The sequence below is a fragment of the Sciurus carolinensis genome, chromosome 4, assembly GCF_902686445.1.
Source record: "Sciurus carolinensis chromosome 4, mSciCar1.2, whole genome shotgun sequence".
Taxonomy (NCBI): Eukaryota; Metazoa; Chordata; class Mammalia; order Rodentia; family Sciuridae; genus Sciurus; species Sciurus carolinensis.
This window is the reverse complement of record NC_062216.1, coordinates 176,705,056-176,724,745: the sequence shown is the minus strand read 5'-3', so window position 1 is coordinate 176,724,745 and position 19,690 is coordinate 176,705,056. Positions and strand designations below refer to the sequence as shown.

General features: G+C 44.3%; 2 protein-coding genes and 1 pseudogene across 10 annotated transcripts in view; 2 read left to right on the top strand and 1 right to left on the bottom strand.

The window, feature by feature from the left end:
• Nucleotides 1-17,477, bottom strand: part of Ppp6r2 (protein phosphatase 6 regulatory subunit 2) — a 91,562-nt gene extending 74,085 nt beyond the window's left edge. For all 9 annotated transcript variants that reach the window (XM_047547980.1, XM_047547983.1, XM_047547984.1 and 6 more), the window contains exon 1: nt 17,260-17,477. The gene's annotated coding sequence lies outside the window, so the exon portion shown is untranslated. The remainder of the gene's footprint in view (nt 1-17,259) is intronic.
• LOC124982994 (40S ribosomal protein S27-like) lies at nt 10,758-11,033 on the top strand (annotated as a pseudogene).
• LOC124982993 (myosin heavy chain IB-like) lies at nt 16,219-17,598 on the top strand. The gene is made up of 2 exons (XM_047549831.1): nt 16,219-16,306; nt 16,991-17,598. The coding sequence occupies exons 1-2, from the start codon at nt 16,219-16,221 to the stop codon at nt 17,596-17,598; spliced, it is 696 nt and encodes a 231-aa protein (XP_047405787.1).
• The last annotated feature ends 2,092 nt before the right edge of the window (nt 17,599-19,690 follow it).

Genomic DNA, 19,690 nt, shown 5'->3' with positions numbered 1-19,690 from the left:
GCAAAAAAACAAAACATAAACAAACAAAAAAAAAAAAACAACAAAAAAAAAACATAAAACAAAGTACCCACAAAGTAACCCAGGGAATTTCACTAGGACCCAGAAGTGCTTCTCCCTTTAATGTGGTAACAATTTCCTGTCCCCTATCAAAAAGGCTCACATTACTTTTGCACTGCTATTACCCAGTGTGTGCATTCACCTTGGTTTTATTTACCCACTTCCCTTGTGAAGACATAAAGCATGGATTTTTACAAGTATTTTGCTGGTTAATAATTCTGTAGTGAATAGCCTTTTATAAAAGCTGTTTCCTATTTTTGCCAGCAAATCTTTGAGACAGATACTTAGATGTAGGGTTCTGAGAAAAACGACAGGTGCATGTCTATATTTGCAAGACAAACAAATCCTTCACTATAGGAGTTGCACCATTTTGCATTCCTACTGGCAAGAAGATAGTTACTCTTTCCCCACAGCCTGTGAAGAGAGAATATGGTTAAACTTTTGGATTTTGGCCAACAGATAGCCATCCCAGTTTGCCAAACACTGAGGGGTTTCCTGAAACACAAGAACTTCAGTGCTAAAATTAGCAAAGTCCTGGAAAAATCAGGGCAGTTGGTCACCCCACCAACATAGTAAGTAAAAAACAATAGTTCAATATAGTTTTAATTAGTTTTTTTATTACAAGAAATGCAAGCATATAAACTAAGAGTCATTTCCATTTTTTTTTCCATAAACAATTCCTTTCTTTTGCCCTCAGTTTATTTTGTTTCTTTCTTTAAAAACAGCTACTTTTTAAGGAGCTATGTCCTATGTTAAAGATAAAAGCCCTTTTACTATAAGTTCCACATATTTTTCTGTTTGTCATGGTCTTTTGACTTTGCTTATAGTAATTTTCGCAATGCAGTTTTTTTGTTATTGTTTTGTAATCAATTTTCTCAGTTTTCTCTCACTGCTTCTGGATTCTAAGTCATAGTTAGAAAAGTTTTCTCTATTAGTTATAAAGAAATTTGCCCTTGTCTTTAGTACTTCATTATCTTCACAATAACATGATTAACTTGGAATTTATCCTGACACATAGTGTGATCTCCTACCATAGAGCTCCACAGTTGTCTTTCCTCCACTATTTGAAATTTTATCTTTATCATATACTAAATTTCCATATGTATTTTAGGGATACTAATGACCTTTCCAATCTGTCCCATCAGTTTGCCTAGATGTACTGTGTAAGCATTACATTTGTGTGCAGCTGCTGGATTTGGCAGGTCAGATCCAATGGACAACAAAGACACTCTTTATGCAAGATAGTGTTTATTTTAGTAACAAGATGAAAGCAAAATCAAAAGCACACATGAAAGGACAGAGAAAAAGAAAAGAAATACATCACCAGACAGGGGAAACACCAACATCTGAAGTCATGTAGCTGGGGTCCTACCCATAGAGAGAACCCTCTGCCCAGGACTTCCCAGTCAGGACCCTGAAAAGCTGCTTCGGGACACCCCAGCTATATAACTTCGAGTTTGGTGTTTCACCCATCTGGTGATGTACTTTCTTTTCTTTCTCTCCTTTCACATTTGCTTTCGCATTATTTCTAAAATAAACACTATCTTGCATAAAGAGAGTGTCTTTATTGTCTATCAGATTGGATGTGCCAAATCCAGCAGAACACAAATGTAACGCTTAACATTATACTAGATAAGTACTAACAACACTAAATTTTAATTATGAAGACTTTAAATATATTTTAATAGTTGGCAGAACTAGCTACTTCCTTCACTCCCCCACTTCTACTCCCTTCCCCCGCAATAAGGATTTCCACAAATGAGTGAAAACAGACTTCGATAACACCACACAAGAGATAAAATAAGAATGATTTCAAGCACCTACCTTAAGGTCTGTGATAAACAGAAATGGCCAAGATATACAACACATAGCTCCAGAAAATACAGATGATGTTTCCCAAAAAATTTGTCCCAGGTGCTACTACTCAGTGCTACTAGATTGTTTTTGTTTTCCTTAAACATTTCCTATTCTGTTTAATATATCTATCTGTGGGGTAAGAAGCCATGGGAAAGTGATTTTTCTGTTCTCCCAACTGGAAGCCCAATAAGGAAAATGAACTCCTTCACAGGATAGGTAGAATAAAATGCTTTACTGTCCAAATAAATACCAAAAACTAATAAGACAAACAAAGACCCAATCCAAAATCTGAAAGGAGAAAGCATTACCACACAGACATCCCCAGGGGTTAATAAGATAAGGATGGCCAACCCACTGTAGGTCAGAGTTTATTTTCTTTCTTTCTTTTTTAATATTTTTAGTTGTAGATGCATGATGTCTTTATTTATTTTTTTATGTGGTACTGAGGATCGAACCCAGGGCCTCAAGCATGCTAGGCAAGCACTCTGCCACTGAGCCACAACCCCAGCCCTCTGTGTGTGTGTGTGTGTGTGTGTGTGTGTGTGGTGCTAGGGATTGAACCCACAACCTTGTGCATGTGAGACAAGCACTCTACCAGCTGAGCTATCTCTCCAGCCCTCACACCTACTTCTTGAGAGACAAAGTCATAAGATATGAAAGTTATATCAAATGGAGAGAGAATGTTAAAAAAAAAAAAATCTAGATCCCTATGAATATGAAATCAAAATCCATCAGATCCCCATCTATTCAGTTGTCCTACCTTAAAAAAGGGAAGAAAAGAAAAGTCAGGCACAGTGGCACACACCTGTACTTCCAGCAGCTCAGGAGGTTGAGACAGGAGGATTCCAAGTTCAAGGTCAGTCTGAGCAATTTTGAGACTCTGTCTCAAAATAAAAAGTTAAAATGGCTGGGGATGGGGCTTAGTGGCAAAGCACCCCTAGGTTCAATTCCCTGTACCAAAAGAAAAAAAGAAAGAAAAGTGCTTAAATCTAATCACACTGTCAGATGTAATATGTCTTTTTCAGAAAATACGGGAGAAAAACAAGTTAAACGATACAGAAGGAGGCAATTAGACAAATCCACAGTGTGGGAAAGTTTACAAGACAAATAACCCAACTGCCCAACAAATCAATGCCGTGGAAAAAGGATTTGACAGTGTGGTTTAATGGGGGAGCCTTGCTTAGCACCTTGGGTTCATCCTCAACATGGAAAAGGAAGGAAGGAAGAGAAAAGAGAAAAGGCAGGCCTTATTCAAAGTCAGTGCAGTGTGCCTGCAGGAGGCTAAGGTAGGAGGATCACCCAAGCTCAGGCGTTCAAGACCAAGCATATTAGTAAGACCTTATCTCAAAAAAAAAAAAAAAAAAATATATATATATATATATTTTTATACATTTATGTGTATATATACAAATTTAGATATATATAGATATATGTAAAAAAGTAATGTTAGAAGAATTGACATTTTTATATAATTGTCTTTCTACCTAAGAATTTTGTATGTCTATTAAAGTTTGACTTTCAAGGGTGTTTTACAGTATTACTCATATAAATCTACTCAGGGTTGTCTCAGTCCTTGCCACCTGGCAGTTCTTCCTTGATTCTTACTTAACAGTCTCCAAAAGTGTCTTTTTTTGTACCAGGGATTGAACCTTGGGGCATTTAACCACTAAGCCACATCCCCAGCCCTTTTTGAATATTTTATTTAGACGCCAAGTTGCTAAATGCCTTACTAAGTTGCTGAGGCTGGCTCCGAACTTGCAATCCTCCTGCCTCAGTCCCCCAAACCACTAGGATTACAGGCATGTGCCACTGAGCCTGGCTCCAAGAGTGTCTTCTTTATTTTTATTTTATTTTATTTTATTTTTTGTACCAGGGATTGAACCCAGGGGCACTTAACCACTGAGTCACATCTCAGTCCTTTTTAATATTTTATTTATAGACAGTGTCTCGCTGAGTTGCTTAGGGGCTTGCTAACTTGCTGAAGCTGGCGATGAACTTGCAATACTCCTGTGTCAGCCTCCCAAGCTGCTGGGATTACAGGCATGTGCTTCTATGCCTGGTCAAGAGTGTCTTCTTTAGACCATAGCAGTGGGGACAACAGCCAAAAAGCAGGAACAACTCATGTGTCCAATGACAGATGAGTGGATACACAAAATGTCGTACAGGGGTTCAGGGTATGACTAAGTGATACACAACATGCTTAGCATGTTCAAGGCCCTGGGTTCCATCCCCAGCACAAGGGTACAGACAGAATAGTATGGACGTGCAATGGAATATTCAAGCTTAAAAAGGAAGGAAATTCCCACACATGATACAATATGGATGAACCTTGAGAACATTACACTAAATGAAATAAGCCACTGATTATACACTTCCACCTATATTAGGAAACTAGAGTACTCAAACTCAGACAGAAAGTAGAATGGCAGTCACCAGGAGCTAGGGGGAGGGGGAGAACAGGCAGTCTATAATGTAATGGGTAGGTTTCATTAAGAAGATGAACTGGGGCTGAAGCTCAGTAGCAGAATACACAGGAGGAGAGAGGTGGTAGATCATGGTGATGGATGTGATAGAAATGAAGGTTCAAAAGCACGGTGAATGGTTTAAAGTGGTAAATTTTAGCTGGAGATATAGCTCAGCAGTAGAACACTTGCCTAGAATGCATGAGGCCCTGATTTCAATCCCCAATATTGATAAATTAATAAATGAATACACAGGCCAGACACTATGGCGCATGCCTATAATCCAAGCGACTCAGGAGGTTGAGGCCCTAAGCAACTTAGTGAGACCCTGTCTCAAAATAAGAAATAAAAAGGGCTAGGGATGTGGCTCAGTGGTAGAGCACCCCTTGGTTCAATCCCTAGTACCAATAAATAAACAGAATCAAGTAGCTAGAAGAGTTTAAAAGTAGTTGCTTGTATGGAATAGGACTAGGGGAAGGGGACAGCTACATGTAAAGGCAGATTTTAAAATTGGAAGCCTTATATTTATTACTTTGTTAAAGATTCATCTTTTAAAAATCTCTGTAAGAGAATAATATATACATAAATACATGAAATCACAGCTGCAATTCTGGACGATAACATTTTCTAATAAAACAAATACAGGGAACTGAAGTAACAGTAAAGACTGGTCCCAGAACAGGTGCTGGTGGTGAATGCTGTGAGGCTAGATTCCTTCCCCTAGCCAGGGCCCATGGCAAAAGCAGGGAGCAGGCTGATGAGCAGTGGGGGCTGGCAGCTGGTTCTGCTTCTCCTCCTACAGATTGTCAGTTCCTGACTCTGGCATATTCCCATAAGAAGGGACAAGCAGCACAGTAGAGGAGGAGATAATCTGTCTGGTGAACAAGTCTTGTGTGTGTGTGCTGGGGTCAGGGGCCAGAAGAACATAAACTAGCCTAACTCCAGACACCAGAAAGATAAGATGGGGAAAGGGGGACTCTGGCTCCATTCAAAAGTGAACACCCTAAAGCACTACACTCGGCAATAAAAACTTTTCCTACGATGGCAATGGAGACATGCCCAGCCACCAGATTGCTGATTCTCCGCGATGAAATCTAAAGGCCAGTACAGGGTAGGGCACTAGTGGAGGGAAGGAGAAGACACACACAATGTAAAAACTGAACACAAGAGATCACATGCTCACCTAAGGAGCAGGAACAGGCCCTCCCCAGCCACTGCAGGCATGCAAGAACACAGGCTAGGGAGATATGTCTGCCAGAAATGCAGACATGGTTTTTTAAATCCCCAAATCTTCAAATGATGACAATAACTTTTATTTTTTTAACACTATGTGGGCCAGCACTATGCAACATAAGTAAAAATGCACCCTCAGACCAGCAGTGGCCAGGGGCCAGTCTGCATGACTGCTCTGCTGGGAGCCAGCCTGCCTTCCTGCTCACCCGTCATTCCCAGGCAACCTTCATAAGGTGTCTTAGCTCAGGATGCCACAACAAAATACCATAGGCTAGGTTGTGTAAACAACAGACATTTATTTCTCATAGTTTTGGAGCCTGGAAGTCCAAGTTCAAGGTACTGGCCAGTGCTGTTGCTGACAGGGCCTGTCTTCCTGGCTTGCAGACAGCTGACAGGCAGCTGCCTTCTCGCTGTGTCCTCAAGGCAGGGAGGGAGCACACAAGCTCTCTGGTGACTTTTCACATAAAGCACACTAATCACATCTTGACAGCCCCACCCTTGTGACTTTATCTGACCTAATCACCTCAAGTCCCACCTCCAAATGTGACTAGATTGGGAGTTAGGATTCCAACATATGACTTCGTGAGGGAACACAATTTAGTCCATAGCACCTGCCTGCTTCATGGTCCCATCTCACCCCATCAAGATCCGTGAGGGTGCTATAAGACTGTACATAGAGCATCTGCCCTGCAATGGATATACAGTGAGGACACAGCACTGGCAGCTGGCCTGAGTGCTATGCTGAGCACACTTGCTTTCATGACCACACACTGCTGGATCTTCAAACTCCTGCAGTATCAATTTTCACCCCAGCAAATTCTCAGAAAGGTGACTTCTACACAGCCCCACTAGATATCTGAGCAAGGGCTCTGTCAGGCCTGAGTTAGGCCTTCCATACCTCCTAGTTTTTCATAAGAGTATGCCCCTGGCTGTTACATTCAATGAAGATGCAAGTGAAAAGTGAAAACCCACCGTCTGCTCATCCCTAAGAACCATGTCAGCTCTCAGAACAGAGTTGGTAAGCATGGTGACGACACACTCTCATCACTGGTGCTAAGGTCCTCGCTCCTATTCTTTTGTCATGGAGTCAAGCTGCCAGAGAAGCCCTGGAGGCAGACAGGCCTGTCCATGGTACAGCGTTCCCTCATCACAAAGGCCCAAACATAAAGGCCAGTTCCATCACTGCCAAGCAAACTTGGGCAAGTGCCTGCTGTACATGTCATGTAGGTAAGTGTGCAATTCCATGACAAATAGCTATCATGACTGCCACTAGTGGCCTAGCACAGTGGCCAACAACAGACAACTCCAGAAAGAAATCAACTATGACGAATCAAAGACAAATCATACCACCCCATATGTAACAGAGGGCTCACACTGCACACATTCTCAATACTTCACTCCTGAAAACATCAGAACCAGAGTGGGAGTCCTTTGTCAAGGGATGGCAGGAGCAAGACGGACTCCGGGCTAAGACTCTAAGAAAAAACAGCTGGAGACAAGTTGGATAAAAAGTCTTACCAATCAGACTGAAAGCAGCATAAAAAAGCACCAGGGAGTGGACTGGGGTTGTGGCCTAGTGGCAGAGCACATATCTAGCATGTGTGAGGCACTGGGTTCAATTCTCAGCACCACATACAAATAAATGAATAAAATAAAGGTCCATCAACAACAGCAAACACCAGGGAGGAAATGGGCAACAGGCAAATTTCAAGTCTATACAAGAGAAACAAAAGAGCCAGGAGCTCCGGTTTTAGGAGCACATCAGTCACAAGAAAAAGAAGTGATCACCACAACTGGTTTTTGTAGAAACCTTCCTACAGCTCAGCATGACTCAGTGCCACAGGTTGTCTACTATAACAACAATTCGCAGAAAGTAGAGGGAGGCTGAGCCAGACATTGTGGTGCTCATCTGTAATCCCAGCTAAGGAAGGAGGTAAGTTCAAGGCCAGCCTTAGCAACTTGACAAGATGCTGTCTCAAAATAGAAATGAAAAGAGCTGGGGGTGTAGGTCAGTAGTAAAACACCCCTGTACCACCAAAAAAAAAAAAAAAAAAAAAAAAAAAAGCAGAGGCCTTAATAAATAATCACACAACCAGAGCAAGGTCACCCTCAATCTTTGTTATTTCCTTTATAACTCCTTTGATAACTTTTTCCCATGTATTAACGCAGTCAGATGCTGGTTATCATGTGGAGAATGAGAATATGGATTGTGCCATCAGTCACACCTGAGTTCAAGTCCTCAACTCTCTGTGCCTGTTTCCTCTACTGCACAACATAGATGGTGACAGTGTACGCCTCAGAGGGTAGTCCAAATACTAAGCGAGATAATCTAAGTAGTCAACTCATGTCTGGCAAATAGTAAGTACCTAGTAAATGTTAGCAACTATTGTCATCTGTCAGGTGCCGGGGATGGGAGGGAGGTGGGGAGTGTTAGTCAGAGAAGGCATCTACAAGTAAACCTAGCTTGGGTTTTACTCATTTTGCATTAATGACCACAAACCTCAAGGAAACATTAATGTAGCTTAGCAATCCTGCTTTATCTCACTAGGAAGCTGGTTTCCCTCTCCTAAGACAACTGTGACAAATTTAAAATGGACACACATTTAACACAGCTCCTCATCTCAGGAAGGAAGTCAAAGAATGTATAATATAATTACAATGCATCACTAAAAATGGAGAAAAAGAGAGCAAAAGAGAAAAAAAGAAGTTATTTGTCTCTTGACTCTAGGCCGGCCTTGTGACCTGCTATAACCCACAAAAGGCGCCAGTAGTGAGTCTCAGCTTCAAGAGGCCTCAAGACTTCCACTCTTGGAATCCCATGACCCATGTGTGAACAAGCTTAGTCTAACCTCCCTGAGGGTGGCAAAGTCCCGGAGAGAGGCCTAACCATCCAGCTCCTTCCTATATGTAAACCAAGGGACAACCTGGGGAACAGAGAGGCGTATCCCCTGCTGTGTCCAGCCCAAACTGCCAATCCAGATTCATGACCAAAAGAGGATTTGTTTAAAGCCATTAATCGTCAGGGTGGTTTGTTATGTAACACAGCTATTTTATTTCTTCTTTCTTCCAGCACTGAGCTACATCCCCAGCCCTTTTGAGTTTTATTTTGAGACATTGTCTCACTAAGGTGCCCAGGGTGGCCTTGAACTTGCATCGACCTCCTGAGTCACCGGGATCACAAGTGTGGCCAACCACATCCAGCAGTGCCTTCTTTGACACCATACCCTATATTCCTCCAGCCCCACAGCCAGTTTTGTCAGTCTCTAATCTTCTGCTCTAACTCTGCTCAATCCCAATCTCTCTTCTCTTCTATGTTGATGTGTATAATGGGTTTAAGAAGGCAAGCGTCTAGTTCCAGCAATTTAGGAGCTGAGGCAGCAGAATCACTTGAGCCCAGGAGTTCAGGGTCAGCCTGAGAAACATGGCAAGATCCCGTCTCTTAAAAAAATAATACTATAAATGTGTGTGTGTGGACACTGCACAAAATATAAAACACAGCTATCTGAAGGCAAGGAACATGTAGAAACCAGAAAAGCACAATTACTGAAAGGAAAATGAAGCAGAAGGGCTCTGTACTGAACAGCTTTGATCTGTGGGGACATCTCTGTTCTCACAGAACACAAGAGAATTGTGCTTAAGTAAAATCAGCAGCCTTACTAAAATGAGGAAAATGTTCAATTCAGGGCTGGAGAATGACTGAAAATTGAGAGAAAAATTACAACAAAAAAGGGAGCCCCCAAATCTACATTAAACTTCTCTGATCCTTTGCTGACGCAGAAACTGCATGTGGTAGATGAGACTCCAAGGAGGAAGCAGAAAGCAACCATTAGGAGGTAAAAGAGCTGACAAACATTTCAGCAGCTGTCCCGAAATAGGAAGACAACATTTGGAGTTCAAGTTCTGCCAAATTAGAAAGGCTTTCCATTATAACCCAGAAGGACCACATCTTAGGAAGAAGAACCTAAAACTAAAACTAAAACTTAGGGCAAAACCAAAACACACCTACCCTAGCAAACCCTGGAATAATGGCTGCACAATCACAAGATGACCCAGCAATTTAACAGCCCGCCCTAACAAAACTCAACACTCTTGCTGGGGTGTGGCTTAGTGGTAGAGTACACACACAGGCCCTGGGTTCAACCCCCACCATGGATAATCAACAAACTCAAAGCTCTTTTTTTGTGTGTGTGCTCATGCATGTTGAGACAGGGTCTTGCTATGTTACCCAAGCTAGTCTTGACTCCTGGACTCAAGGCCTCCTAGGGAGCACGTGCCACCGGTCCAGCAAAACTCAACTTTTATTTTTTCGTTTAGTACTAGAGGGCCTCACATATGCGCTCCACCACTGAGCTATATACCTACTTGCCTTTTTTATTACTTTTATTTTGAGACAGGGTCTTACTAAGTTGCCCAGACTGCCTGGAACTTGTGATCCTCCTACCTCAACCTCCCAAGTATCTGGTATTACAGGAATATTCCACTGCACCCAGCAAACCTCAACACTCTATAAGAGGAAATAACATAAACCTGAGTCTATAGAAGGTACCATTCACAATGTCCATTATACAATTAAAAATTACTAGACATGGGCTGGGAATATAGTTCAGCTGGTAGAGTGTTTGCCTTGCATGCACAAGGCCCTGGGTTCAATCCCCAGTGTGCACGCACATATGCGCGTGCGCGTGCACACACACACACACACACACACAAATTACTAGACAGGGCTAAAGATATAGCTCAGTGGTAGACTGCTTGCCTAGCTTGTGTGAGGCCCTGAGTTCAATCCTCAGTATTAGGAAAAAAAAAAAAAAAAAAACCCAAGAACTAGACATGTGCTGGGCATGGTGGCACACACCTATTACCACAGTAACTTAGGCGGTTAAGGCAGGAGGATCCTAAGTTCCAGGTCAGTCTTGGCAACTTAACAAAAGGGACCCTGTCTCTAAATAAAAATAAAGTTTTCCAGCAGTGATGACCTCCCCATGAAAATATACCTTGGAGTGCTTTGATTCAGGTTTCTGCAGAGCTCTCACTCTTCTCTCTACCTGCTTCTCTCACACTGATTTTGGGTCATAGAGGGTCCTCATTCACCCTCCACACTGCTTAGGACAATAACTGCTCTCATAGACAAGGGCAGAGAGAAGGTAAATGGCAGCCCAGCTGCACAGACCAGGGGCAGCAGTGGTTAAGTTCTCCCCTCTTTCAAAGGATCTCCTTCATCCTTCTCCAGAAGAGAAGAGGAATGTTTAAGAAGCAGCACTTCAAAGATATGAAGTGCCCAAGATGCTATAAAATCACCACAACCTTTAGCCATATACTAACAGTGGTTTTGTGTATTGGCTGCTCCACTGTCTTCTGTAGCCTTCAGGAGGAAAAGTAAGGCTTACAGAATATTCCTTCGGGAGGAAGCAGTGTGAAAAGTAACCTGAATCAAGATAGAACCCATTCCAATAAATATATTTTGAATATAGATCAAATGAATAAAATAAAAAGCCCTGGGGACATAGCTCAGTGATAAAGTGCCCCTGAGAGAAAGGAGCTAGCACAGTGGCCCACACCTGTAATATCAGCAGCTCCGGAGGCTGAGGCAGAAGGGATCACAAATTTAAAGTCTGCCTCAGCAACTTTAGCGAGGCCCTAGGCAAATCAGCGAAACCCTATCTGGGGGGCGGGGGGAGGGGGGTCAGGGGATGTAGCTCAGTAGAAAGTACTCCTGGGTTCAATCCTCAGTACAAAACAAAGAGAGAGGCCTGGGATTGTGGCCCAGTGGTAAAGCACTTGCGTGGCATACACTCAGAGGCACTGAGTTTGATTCTCGACACCACATATAAACAAATGAATACAATAAAGGTCTATCAACATCTAAAAAAATGTGATGCCCTTGCCATGTTTGTACATCCATACATACATGTGTACACATAACAAGGGACTTGTAACCACAACACATTTTAACTCCTTAAAATGAACAATAAAGACAGACAAACCAATAGAGATGGGTAAAAGATTGGATAGATACTCCACAAAAGATACACAGACGTCCACTAAGCACATGAAAAGTTGTTCACCACTCTCATTCATCAGAGAAATGCAAATTAAAACCACAGTAAGAAACAACTACCACCTGTGAGGCTAAAACTGACAGGACTGAGGTTGAGAAGGTGTAGCTCAGTAGTGCAGTTCTTACTAGCATGCTTGAGAATGTGTTTAATCTGCAGGAGCAGGGGAAAAAAAAAACTGAAAATACCAAGTGCTAGAACAGATGTGGAAAAACAAACTCTCATTCATTACCGGTAGGAGTGTAAAATGGCATCAGGCTGGAAAATTGTTTGGCAAGTTCTTTTTGGTACCAGGGATTGAACTCAAGGGTACCCAACCACTGAGCCACATCTCCACCTCTATTTTGTATTTTATTTAGAGACAGGGTCTCACTGAGTTATTTAACTCCTGGCCATTGCTGAGGCTGGGTTTAAACTCATCCTCCTGCCCCAGACTCCCAAGCTGCTGGGATTATAGGTGTGTGCCACCACACCTGTCTGTTTGGCAGTTTTCTAAAAACTAAAACATACATCTATATGTTATAACTATATCAACAGGTATAACAATTCTATTCCTAGCTATTCCCACAAAAGAAATAACATGTCCACAAAAAAGACTTGTATAAGAATCTTCATAGTGACTTTAATAATAATAGCAAAAAATAAAAATAACACAAATGTCTATCAATGGAAAAACAGATAAACAACTCATGCTATTTCATATGCTACCCAAATAAAAAGAAACAAACTAAAGACAGCCGCAAAATCAAGAAATCTCAAAAACATTAAATTGAGTAAAAGACAGACACCAAAGAGGAAATACTTTATGACATATTTTATTTACTTGAAGTTCAAAAACAAGCAAAATCAATCTATAGTGACAGAAATTATAACAATGGTTACCTTCAGAATTGGGGGATGGTTTTAATGGAGACACAAGGAAACTTTCAGGGTTGATGGAAACATTCTATATCTCAACATGAGGGATAGACACATAAGTGTGTGTACGCTTATTAAAACCCATCAAATTTATACATTTAAGATCTGCTCTTTTATTGCCTGCCAAATAATATTTTAAACAAAATAAAAGGCTGAGACAGGAGGATCACAGGTTCACAGCCAGTTTTAGCAATTTAGAGTAAGGCCCTAAGCAACTGAGTGAGACTGCTCAAAATAAAAAAATAGCAGGTTGTGGTTATGCACACCTGTAATCCCAGTGGCTAGGGAGACTAAGGCAAGATCATTAGTTCAAAACCAGCTTCAGCAACTTAGTGAGACCCTGTGTCTAAATAAAAATATAAAAAAGAGCTGAGGATGTGGTTCAGTGGTTAAGCACCCCTAGGTTCAATCCTCAATACCAAAACACACAGACACAGACACACACAGGGCTGGGAATGTAGCTCAGTGGTAAGCACCCTTGGGTTCAATTCCTGCAAAAAATATCGTATATTCTGTGTTAAAAAGATGAGAGCTGGCTGGGGATGTAGCTCAGTGGTAAAGCACTTGCCTAGCATGTGCAAGGCCCTAGGTTCAGTTCCCAGGACTGCAAAGCAAACAAGCAAATGAGGGTTGCTTGCTGTGTGTGGACACAACAGGATTTCCAACACAATTTTTAAAAGGTAAGCTACTGGACTGGGAATACAGCTCAGTGGCAGAGCATTTTCCTAGCATTTGTAAGACCCTGAATTTGGTCTCCAGAACCATACACACAAAAACGTCTGAAGCTAAAGAATATGCTACTCATTATTTTTTGACAATATTGAAAAATTGTTAATAGATAACTTCTAAATTAATATAAATGACAATAACATATATACATTACTGCAAAATATTTTCACTAAGCACCAAGTAGAACACTTTTTAATCTTCTCATCAAAAACAACTTTATTATTAAAAGACTAACCATATTTAGTTTATTTAGATTTTTAATTAAAAAAAAATACATAAAGCTGCCAACTAGGCTTCTAACAAGCATGAGATGACCTGGTTAAACCCTTATAATGTGTGTAAAAATAATTTTAAAGTTTTGTTTAACTTACACGAACAGATTTGTTGGCCTCAGACTGGTAATCACAGGTCCATGCAGCTACCACAAACACAGCATGTACACAAAACTGGGTAAGAAGTATCACATATAAAGAGAGCATGGATTACTGTATAAAATATTTGGTCTTGAATATTCAGGGGGCATAATGCCTAATTCTCATGGGCATACAATGCATCATGGGACACAGAAATAGATACAATTCACAAGCCTACAAGGGAGAACTAAGCAAAAGCAATGGAAGAAATAAAAAACCCTGTGCCCTGGAGGTGAAGTAGAGGCTTCAGGTGGCATCCAGGCCAGATCAGGAGCATGAGTGGATGTCAACATATGTCAGGCAGGAGAGAGCAAGATGAGCCAAGATACTGACTACTGAGACAACAGTGGCATGCTGGTAGTGGGTGAAAGACATGCTACTCATTTCTATAAAATGTGTACCTCTTTCTCACACAGGATTGCCTATTAATAAACTATCTTTAGAAGTATATAAAGGAAAACACTGACATCAGATGCCTGGAAAAAAGAAGAGTGTAGCTGAGGGTCCAGGTGAGAGACCCACCGTCAGGTGTACACTCTGGTACCTTTTAAATTATGAGTTCAGATGAGACGTACTTGAGGTACCCAGAGGCAACAGTGAAAGGGCTCAGGCTGTGAAGTCAACCACCTGAGTTGAGCCAAGGCTCTCTGGTTTATTTTGACCTCAGGTATGTTACAGATTTTATTTGCGCTTCAGTGTTCTTGTGTGAATATTAATATGAATATCAAGAGCCACTACATTGCTAAATTGTTTTAAAGAGTAAATGAGAGGTTGGGGTTAAAGCTCAGAGCACTTGCCTTGTGCCTGTTAGGCATTAGGTTGGACCTTCAGTACTCTATAAAAATAAAATTGTGTCCATCTACAACTAAAAAATATATTTAAAAAAAAAATAAATGAGACGTTATGGATAATGCACTTTAAAATGTGCCTGGGCCACTGGGTATGGTGGCCCATGCCTGTAATCCCAGCGGCTTGGGAGGCTGAGGCATGAGCATCACAAGTTCAAAGCCAGCCTCAGCAAAAGCAAGGTACTGAACAACTCAGTGAGACCCTGTCTCTAAATAAAATACAAAATACAGCTTGGGATGTGGTTCAATGGTTGAGTGTCCCTGAGTTCAATCCCCGGTACCAAAAAAAAAAAAAAAAAAAAAAAAAAAAAATACATAAAGTTTACTAGGGCATCCACACATATTCACATACAAACACACAGAGTGCCTGCTACATAATCAGTCATCATTATTTTTATTCAAACATCTTAAAAATTAAATATTCTAAAAGCCCTTTCTTTAACCTTAAAAAAAAAAAAAAAAGGCAGCAGAGATTTACAGTCAAACTGCTTGAGGTACAAATTCCAGCTCTAAAAAATTTGTTGTATATTTCAGTCTCTTCATCTGTGAAAGAGGGAAATTATACTTCCTATGTCCTAGGGTCACTATGAGGAATAAATAATTCACACATAGCATTTAATGTAATGGCACATAACAAATGCTCAATAATTCTGCAGTGTGTGTGTGTGTGTGTGTGGTTTTAAGTAACTAGTCATTTTCAATGCTTTAAATATTAGCGTCCTGTTGCAAGCTGCATACTCGCAGCCTGGCCCTTCCTTTGGGTTCCACATTCTTCTGCAAGATGCGTTCTCCCTAGTGGTCCTTGGACTACTCAGACTTCTCTCACTACTCAGACATGTATTAGCTCCCCCACGCCTATCACTACCCAATCCAACTTCCTCCTTTCAGTAAACAGTTACACTATCTACCCATCTGCTACATCAGGAACCCTAGAAATCATACTGAGTTCTCATTCCCTCACATTTTTCTTTCTTTTTTCCTTTCTGTACTAAGGATTGGACCAGGGGCAATGTACCACTGGGCTACAACTCCAGACCATTTTATTCTTTATTTCAAGACAGGGTTGCCAAGGCTGGCCTTGAACTTATGATCATCTCAGCCTCTGGAATCACTGGGATTACAGGTGTGCATCACTGTGCCAGGCAATACAGGTATATGCCACAGCATTTGGCCTTACACCTCTCTTCTAATTTATCAAGTTCCAACAACTCAATCTCCAAAATATCTCCCCAAGATAACTACTGAGGTCTAAGTCACCACCACACCACAACTACACCCTCCTATCCATGTGACATATCCATATGATCATGGCACTCAACTCTAAACTCTAAACCTAGGTTTCGCCACACTCAGACTCAGTCCAACTCCTTACTAATGCCTGAAAATAACTTGAGTGGAAGACCAACTCTTCAACCCAGGCTCCTGTCTCACCCCTACCCTACCTACATCGATCTCATCAAGATTCCTGGAGGAGATTCAGCCCTTTCCCACCTCACATCTGCTGTCCTCTCATCCTGGAAGGCTCTGTCCCTCCATTTCTGTCATAGCTAGACTCTTCTCACCTCCAGGGCTTACCTGACCTGAGAACTAGGAAGTCAAAAGGGAAGACAGAAAGGAAGGGGTATCAAGAAAAGGTGATGGTTGAATGTCAGTCATTGGCGATGTACTGAAAGGCCGTGTCAAGAAGCAGCTACCAGGGATGGTGATCGGAAGCAAGTCAAGAGAGGAGAAGGGTACAGCGACAAAATGGGGATTGCAATGAGAGGTGGGGACCAAGTGAAAATGATGGATTTGGGGAGCTGGTGGTGACAGGGCAAGGAATCAGGGGCAACTGGGAGCAGTCAGTAACAAGTGACTGGTAAATCGCAAAGACACAAAGTAGCAGGCGGAGGACCACAAAGGGAGCCCAGCTCTGGCACAATGGTGCATGCCTGTAATCTGAGTCACTTGGAGGGCTGAGGCAGGATTACAAGTTTGAGGCCAGCCTCGGCAACTTAGCAAGACCCTGTCTCAAAATAAAAAGGACTGGGATGTGGTTCAGCGGTAGCGCACACCTGGGTTCAACCCCCAGTGCCTTAAAAAAAGGCGGGGGAAGCGCAGAAGGGAACAGAGGAAGGTGACAGGTATGAAGGAAGAGCGGAAGGGATGGGAGAAGGAACGGGGCAGTCGCGGGCAGGGAGACGGGCCAGGGAAGATGAGGGGACGGCGACTGGTGACATCTGGGGCCTCCTAGGAGGCATGCTGGGAAGGAGGAGTGACGAAGGACCCGGGCAGGCGAGCAGCAGCGGGGCGCCGACGGGGGGCCGTGTCGCCGCAGGCAGGGCCCGGGGCCGGGCGGCGTTCTGACCTCGGCGTCCACCCCGCCTCGACGCCGGGGAGGAGGCCTTCCAGGCGCTGACCGGCCGGACAGTGCACAGGGAAGGACCGGGGCGGGCAGGAAGGGGACGCCGAGGCGCCGCGGCCCGGCGGCGTGGCAGGTGCGGCCCGCGGACGGCAGGGTCCTGCCAGCTGGGCCCGCGGAGGGCACGGCGCGGTGGCGGGCGACCGGGGGCTGGGGCTCCGGGCCTCGCCAGCGGCGGGGAGGGGCGGACGCGGTCCTGCGGGCCGCGCCGAGGGTGTGACGCGGGAGGGCGGGCTGCCGGCGGGTCGCTCCGCGCCGGGCCTGAGCGCGCGCGGCCGCACTCACCTGCCCCGCGGGCCCGGGGTGGCGGCGGCTCCTCGGAGGCCCGGGCGGGGCGCGGGCGGAGGCGAAGCCCGGGCGGCCTGGGGCGGGCCGCACGCACATGAGCCCGGCCCGGAGCGCGGCGCCTTCGGACACGGGCGCGGCCGCCGCGGCTCAGGACCGCCTCCGGGCCGCGGGCGCCGCTGCGGTCGCTCCAAGATGGCGGCGGCGAGCGCGCTCCGGGGCGGGGCCTCGCTCGGGCGCGCGCGCTACTGGGGCGGGGCCGCGCCGGGGGGCGGGGCCCGGGGCGGAGACGTCGGGCGTGGTTTCTACGAACGGGGCGTGGTTCCTGGCGGCGGATGAGGGACGGGGCGTGGTCGCGGGCCGGCTGAGGGCGTGTCTCTCCCTTTCTCTCTGAAGGTGTTGGTTGTATTTTTTTTTTTTTTTTTCTTTTTAGTACTGGGGATTGAACTCAGGGGCACTTACCACTGAGCCACGTCCCCAGTCCTATTCAGTATTTTATTTAGAGACAGGGTCTCACCGAGTTGCTTAGCACCTCACCATTGCTGAGGCTGACTTTGAACTCGCAATCCTCCTATCTCGGCCTCCCGAGCCACTGGGATTACAGGCGTGCGCCACCGCGCCCGACTTGTTGGCTGTATTTTTATTCAAGCTTAATTAATTTTTGCTTGGGACCCTGCACTTTCTAATGCAACAGGAGCAACACTACAACACTCTAACCCACAAGTGGCCTGGGGGCACTTTGGCCGCAACTCCTTGGACGGGAGATTGGACACAGCCTGATCGGGAGCGAGCAGCGGAGTTCCCTGGAGTTAGCTTCCAAGAAATGGAGGTTAAAACGTGTCAGCCTGTGGACCTGGAAGAGGACGTCCCGGTTGTCTGGCGCTGTCTTGCTGTGAGTTGCCCTCGCTCGCCGCCCCTCCGCTGCCGAATGCGATCTTTGGGCAGGGCGACAGATGTCCCCTCCGGTCCTTTCGCAGCCATAAACACGTGCAACCCTCTGCCTGCCCTTGATACTCTTCGTGTGCTCAGCCTCCCTGGGTGGGCAGGAGTCCTCTGGTCCGTTCACACCCACACTAGATTAATCAGCAAACCTGTTCCCTCGGCTACAATATGTAGCCAGCGATCTTCTAACAACGGACTGGGACAAGACCAGTTTTCCTCACCTGACTCACAACAGCCTTCCCACAGGCCCCCTACTTGTATCCTGGAGCATTTGCTGTAGTCAAGTCAGCACAGCATGGCACCCAAAGGGATCCAGTTAAAATAGGTCAGATCACACCTCTGCCCCCCAGGGGCTCCTGCCTCACTCTAGATGAAAGCCAGAGCCCTCGCTGTTGCCCTCGTGTGATCTGATCTCCCCTACATGTTCCCTTTTCATTTGGCTCATCATGATAACCTCCTGCACAGGTCATCTGCTCTCACTGTCCCTGTGTCCTTGCATGCTCTTCCCCTGGTTATTGCTATGCTATGTTTCCTGACTTACATCCATTGCCCCTCACTTCCCTGGCTACCCTATTTCAGACCTCAAGTCTACACCACACACACTCTTCAAATCCCCCTTTCCTGCTTGTTTTTTCCTTCTTTGCAAATGCTATCAGTATCAGAATCCATAAGGGGACATAAACCACACAATAATTTCAACAGATAAAGCTTGATATAAATATTATTATCAATAATGAGGTTAATTGTAAGTGAATAAAGGTAACTATATTAAAGAAAGGAGAAAACTTGGAAGAGGATCTCTCCCCCAAATGGGAGGTCAGTCCTTATTAGAGAAGTTTGGCTGTAGCCCAGCTTACATTCCCTGCGTTGCCCTGGGGTAGAGTTATATGCAGAGCTTGGTGGAGGAAAACACCCTCCAAGGCACGGTGGACCAAGGCTGAAAACCTACCACTGAGATGCCTGCAACTCACTAGGAATCCATTCAGGGGTGCCACTGAACCTTCGTGAGAAGTTACCCACAGGGTGGCACCAAGACGATTCAGGTAAGTGCAAGTGCATATGCCCACGTGCTTCTGGCAGTCACACGACAGGATCCTGGACAGGAAGAATGCACACGGGCACCACAGAGTCTGCTCCTGCCGCAGGGATTCTCCAGACCTCTGTTGGCAACACTTCATGGAGCTGGAGCCAGCAGAGGGAAAACTGGTTAGTCAGCTCCATATGCACCTTTTCATACACAATTGTACTTCCATGCAACAAAGCAACTCTGTATCTTCATCTGACAAGATGCTTGTCTTTATTGCAAGTGCAGAAAACCCTCATTCTTTCCGCGATATGAGGGATTGCATACTCACAACAGGCATCATATCTAGCACTGGCTATTCTGATCATTCCTAAAGTACTGTTGCTATCCCACTGAAAAGTCTCTTATGTTAACACTTAAATAGTGAAGTTAGATTAATACATACTTTTTTTAAATGAAAAGGAG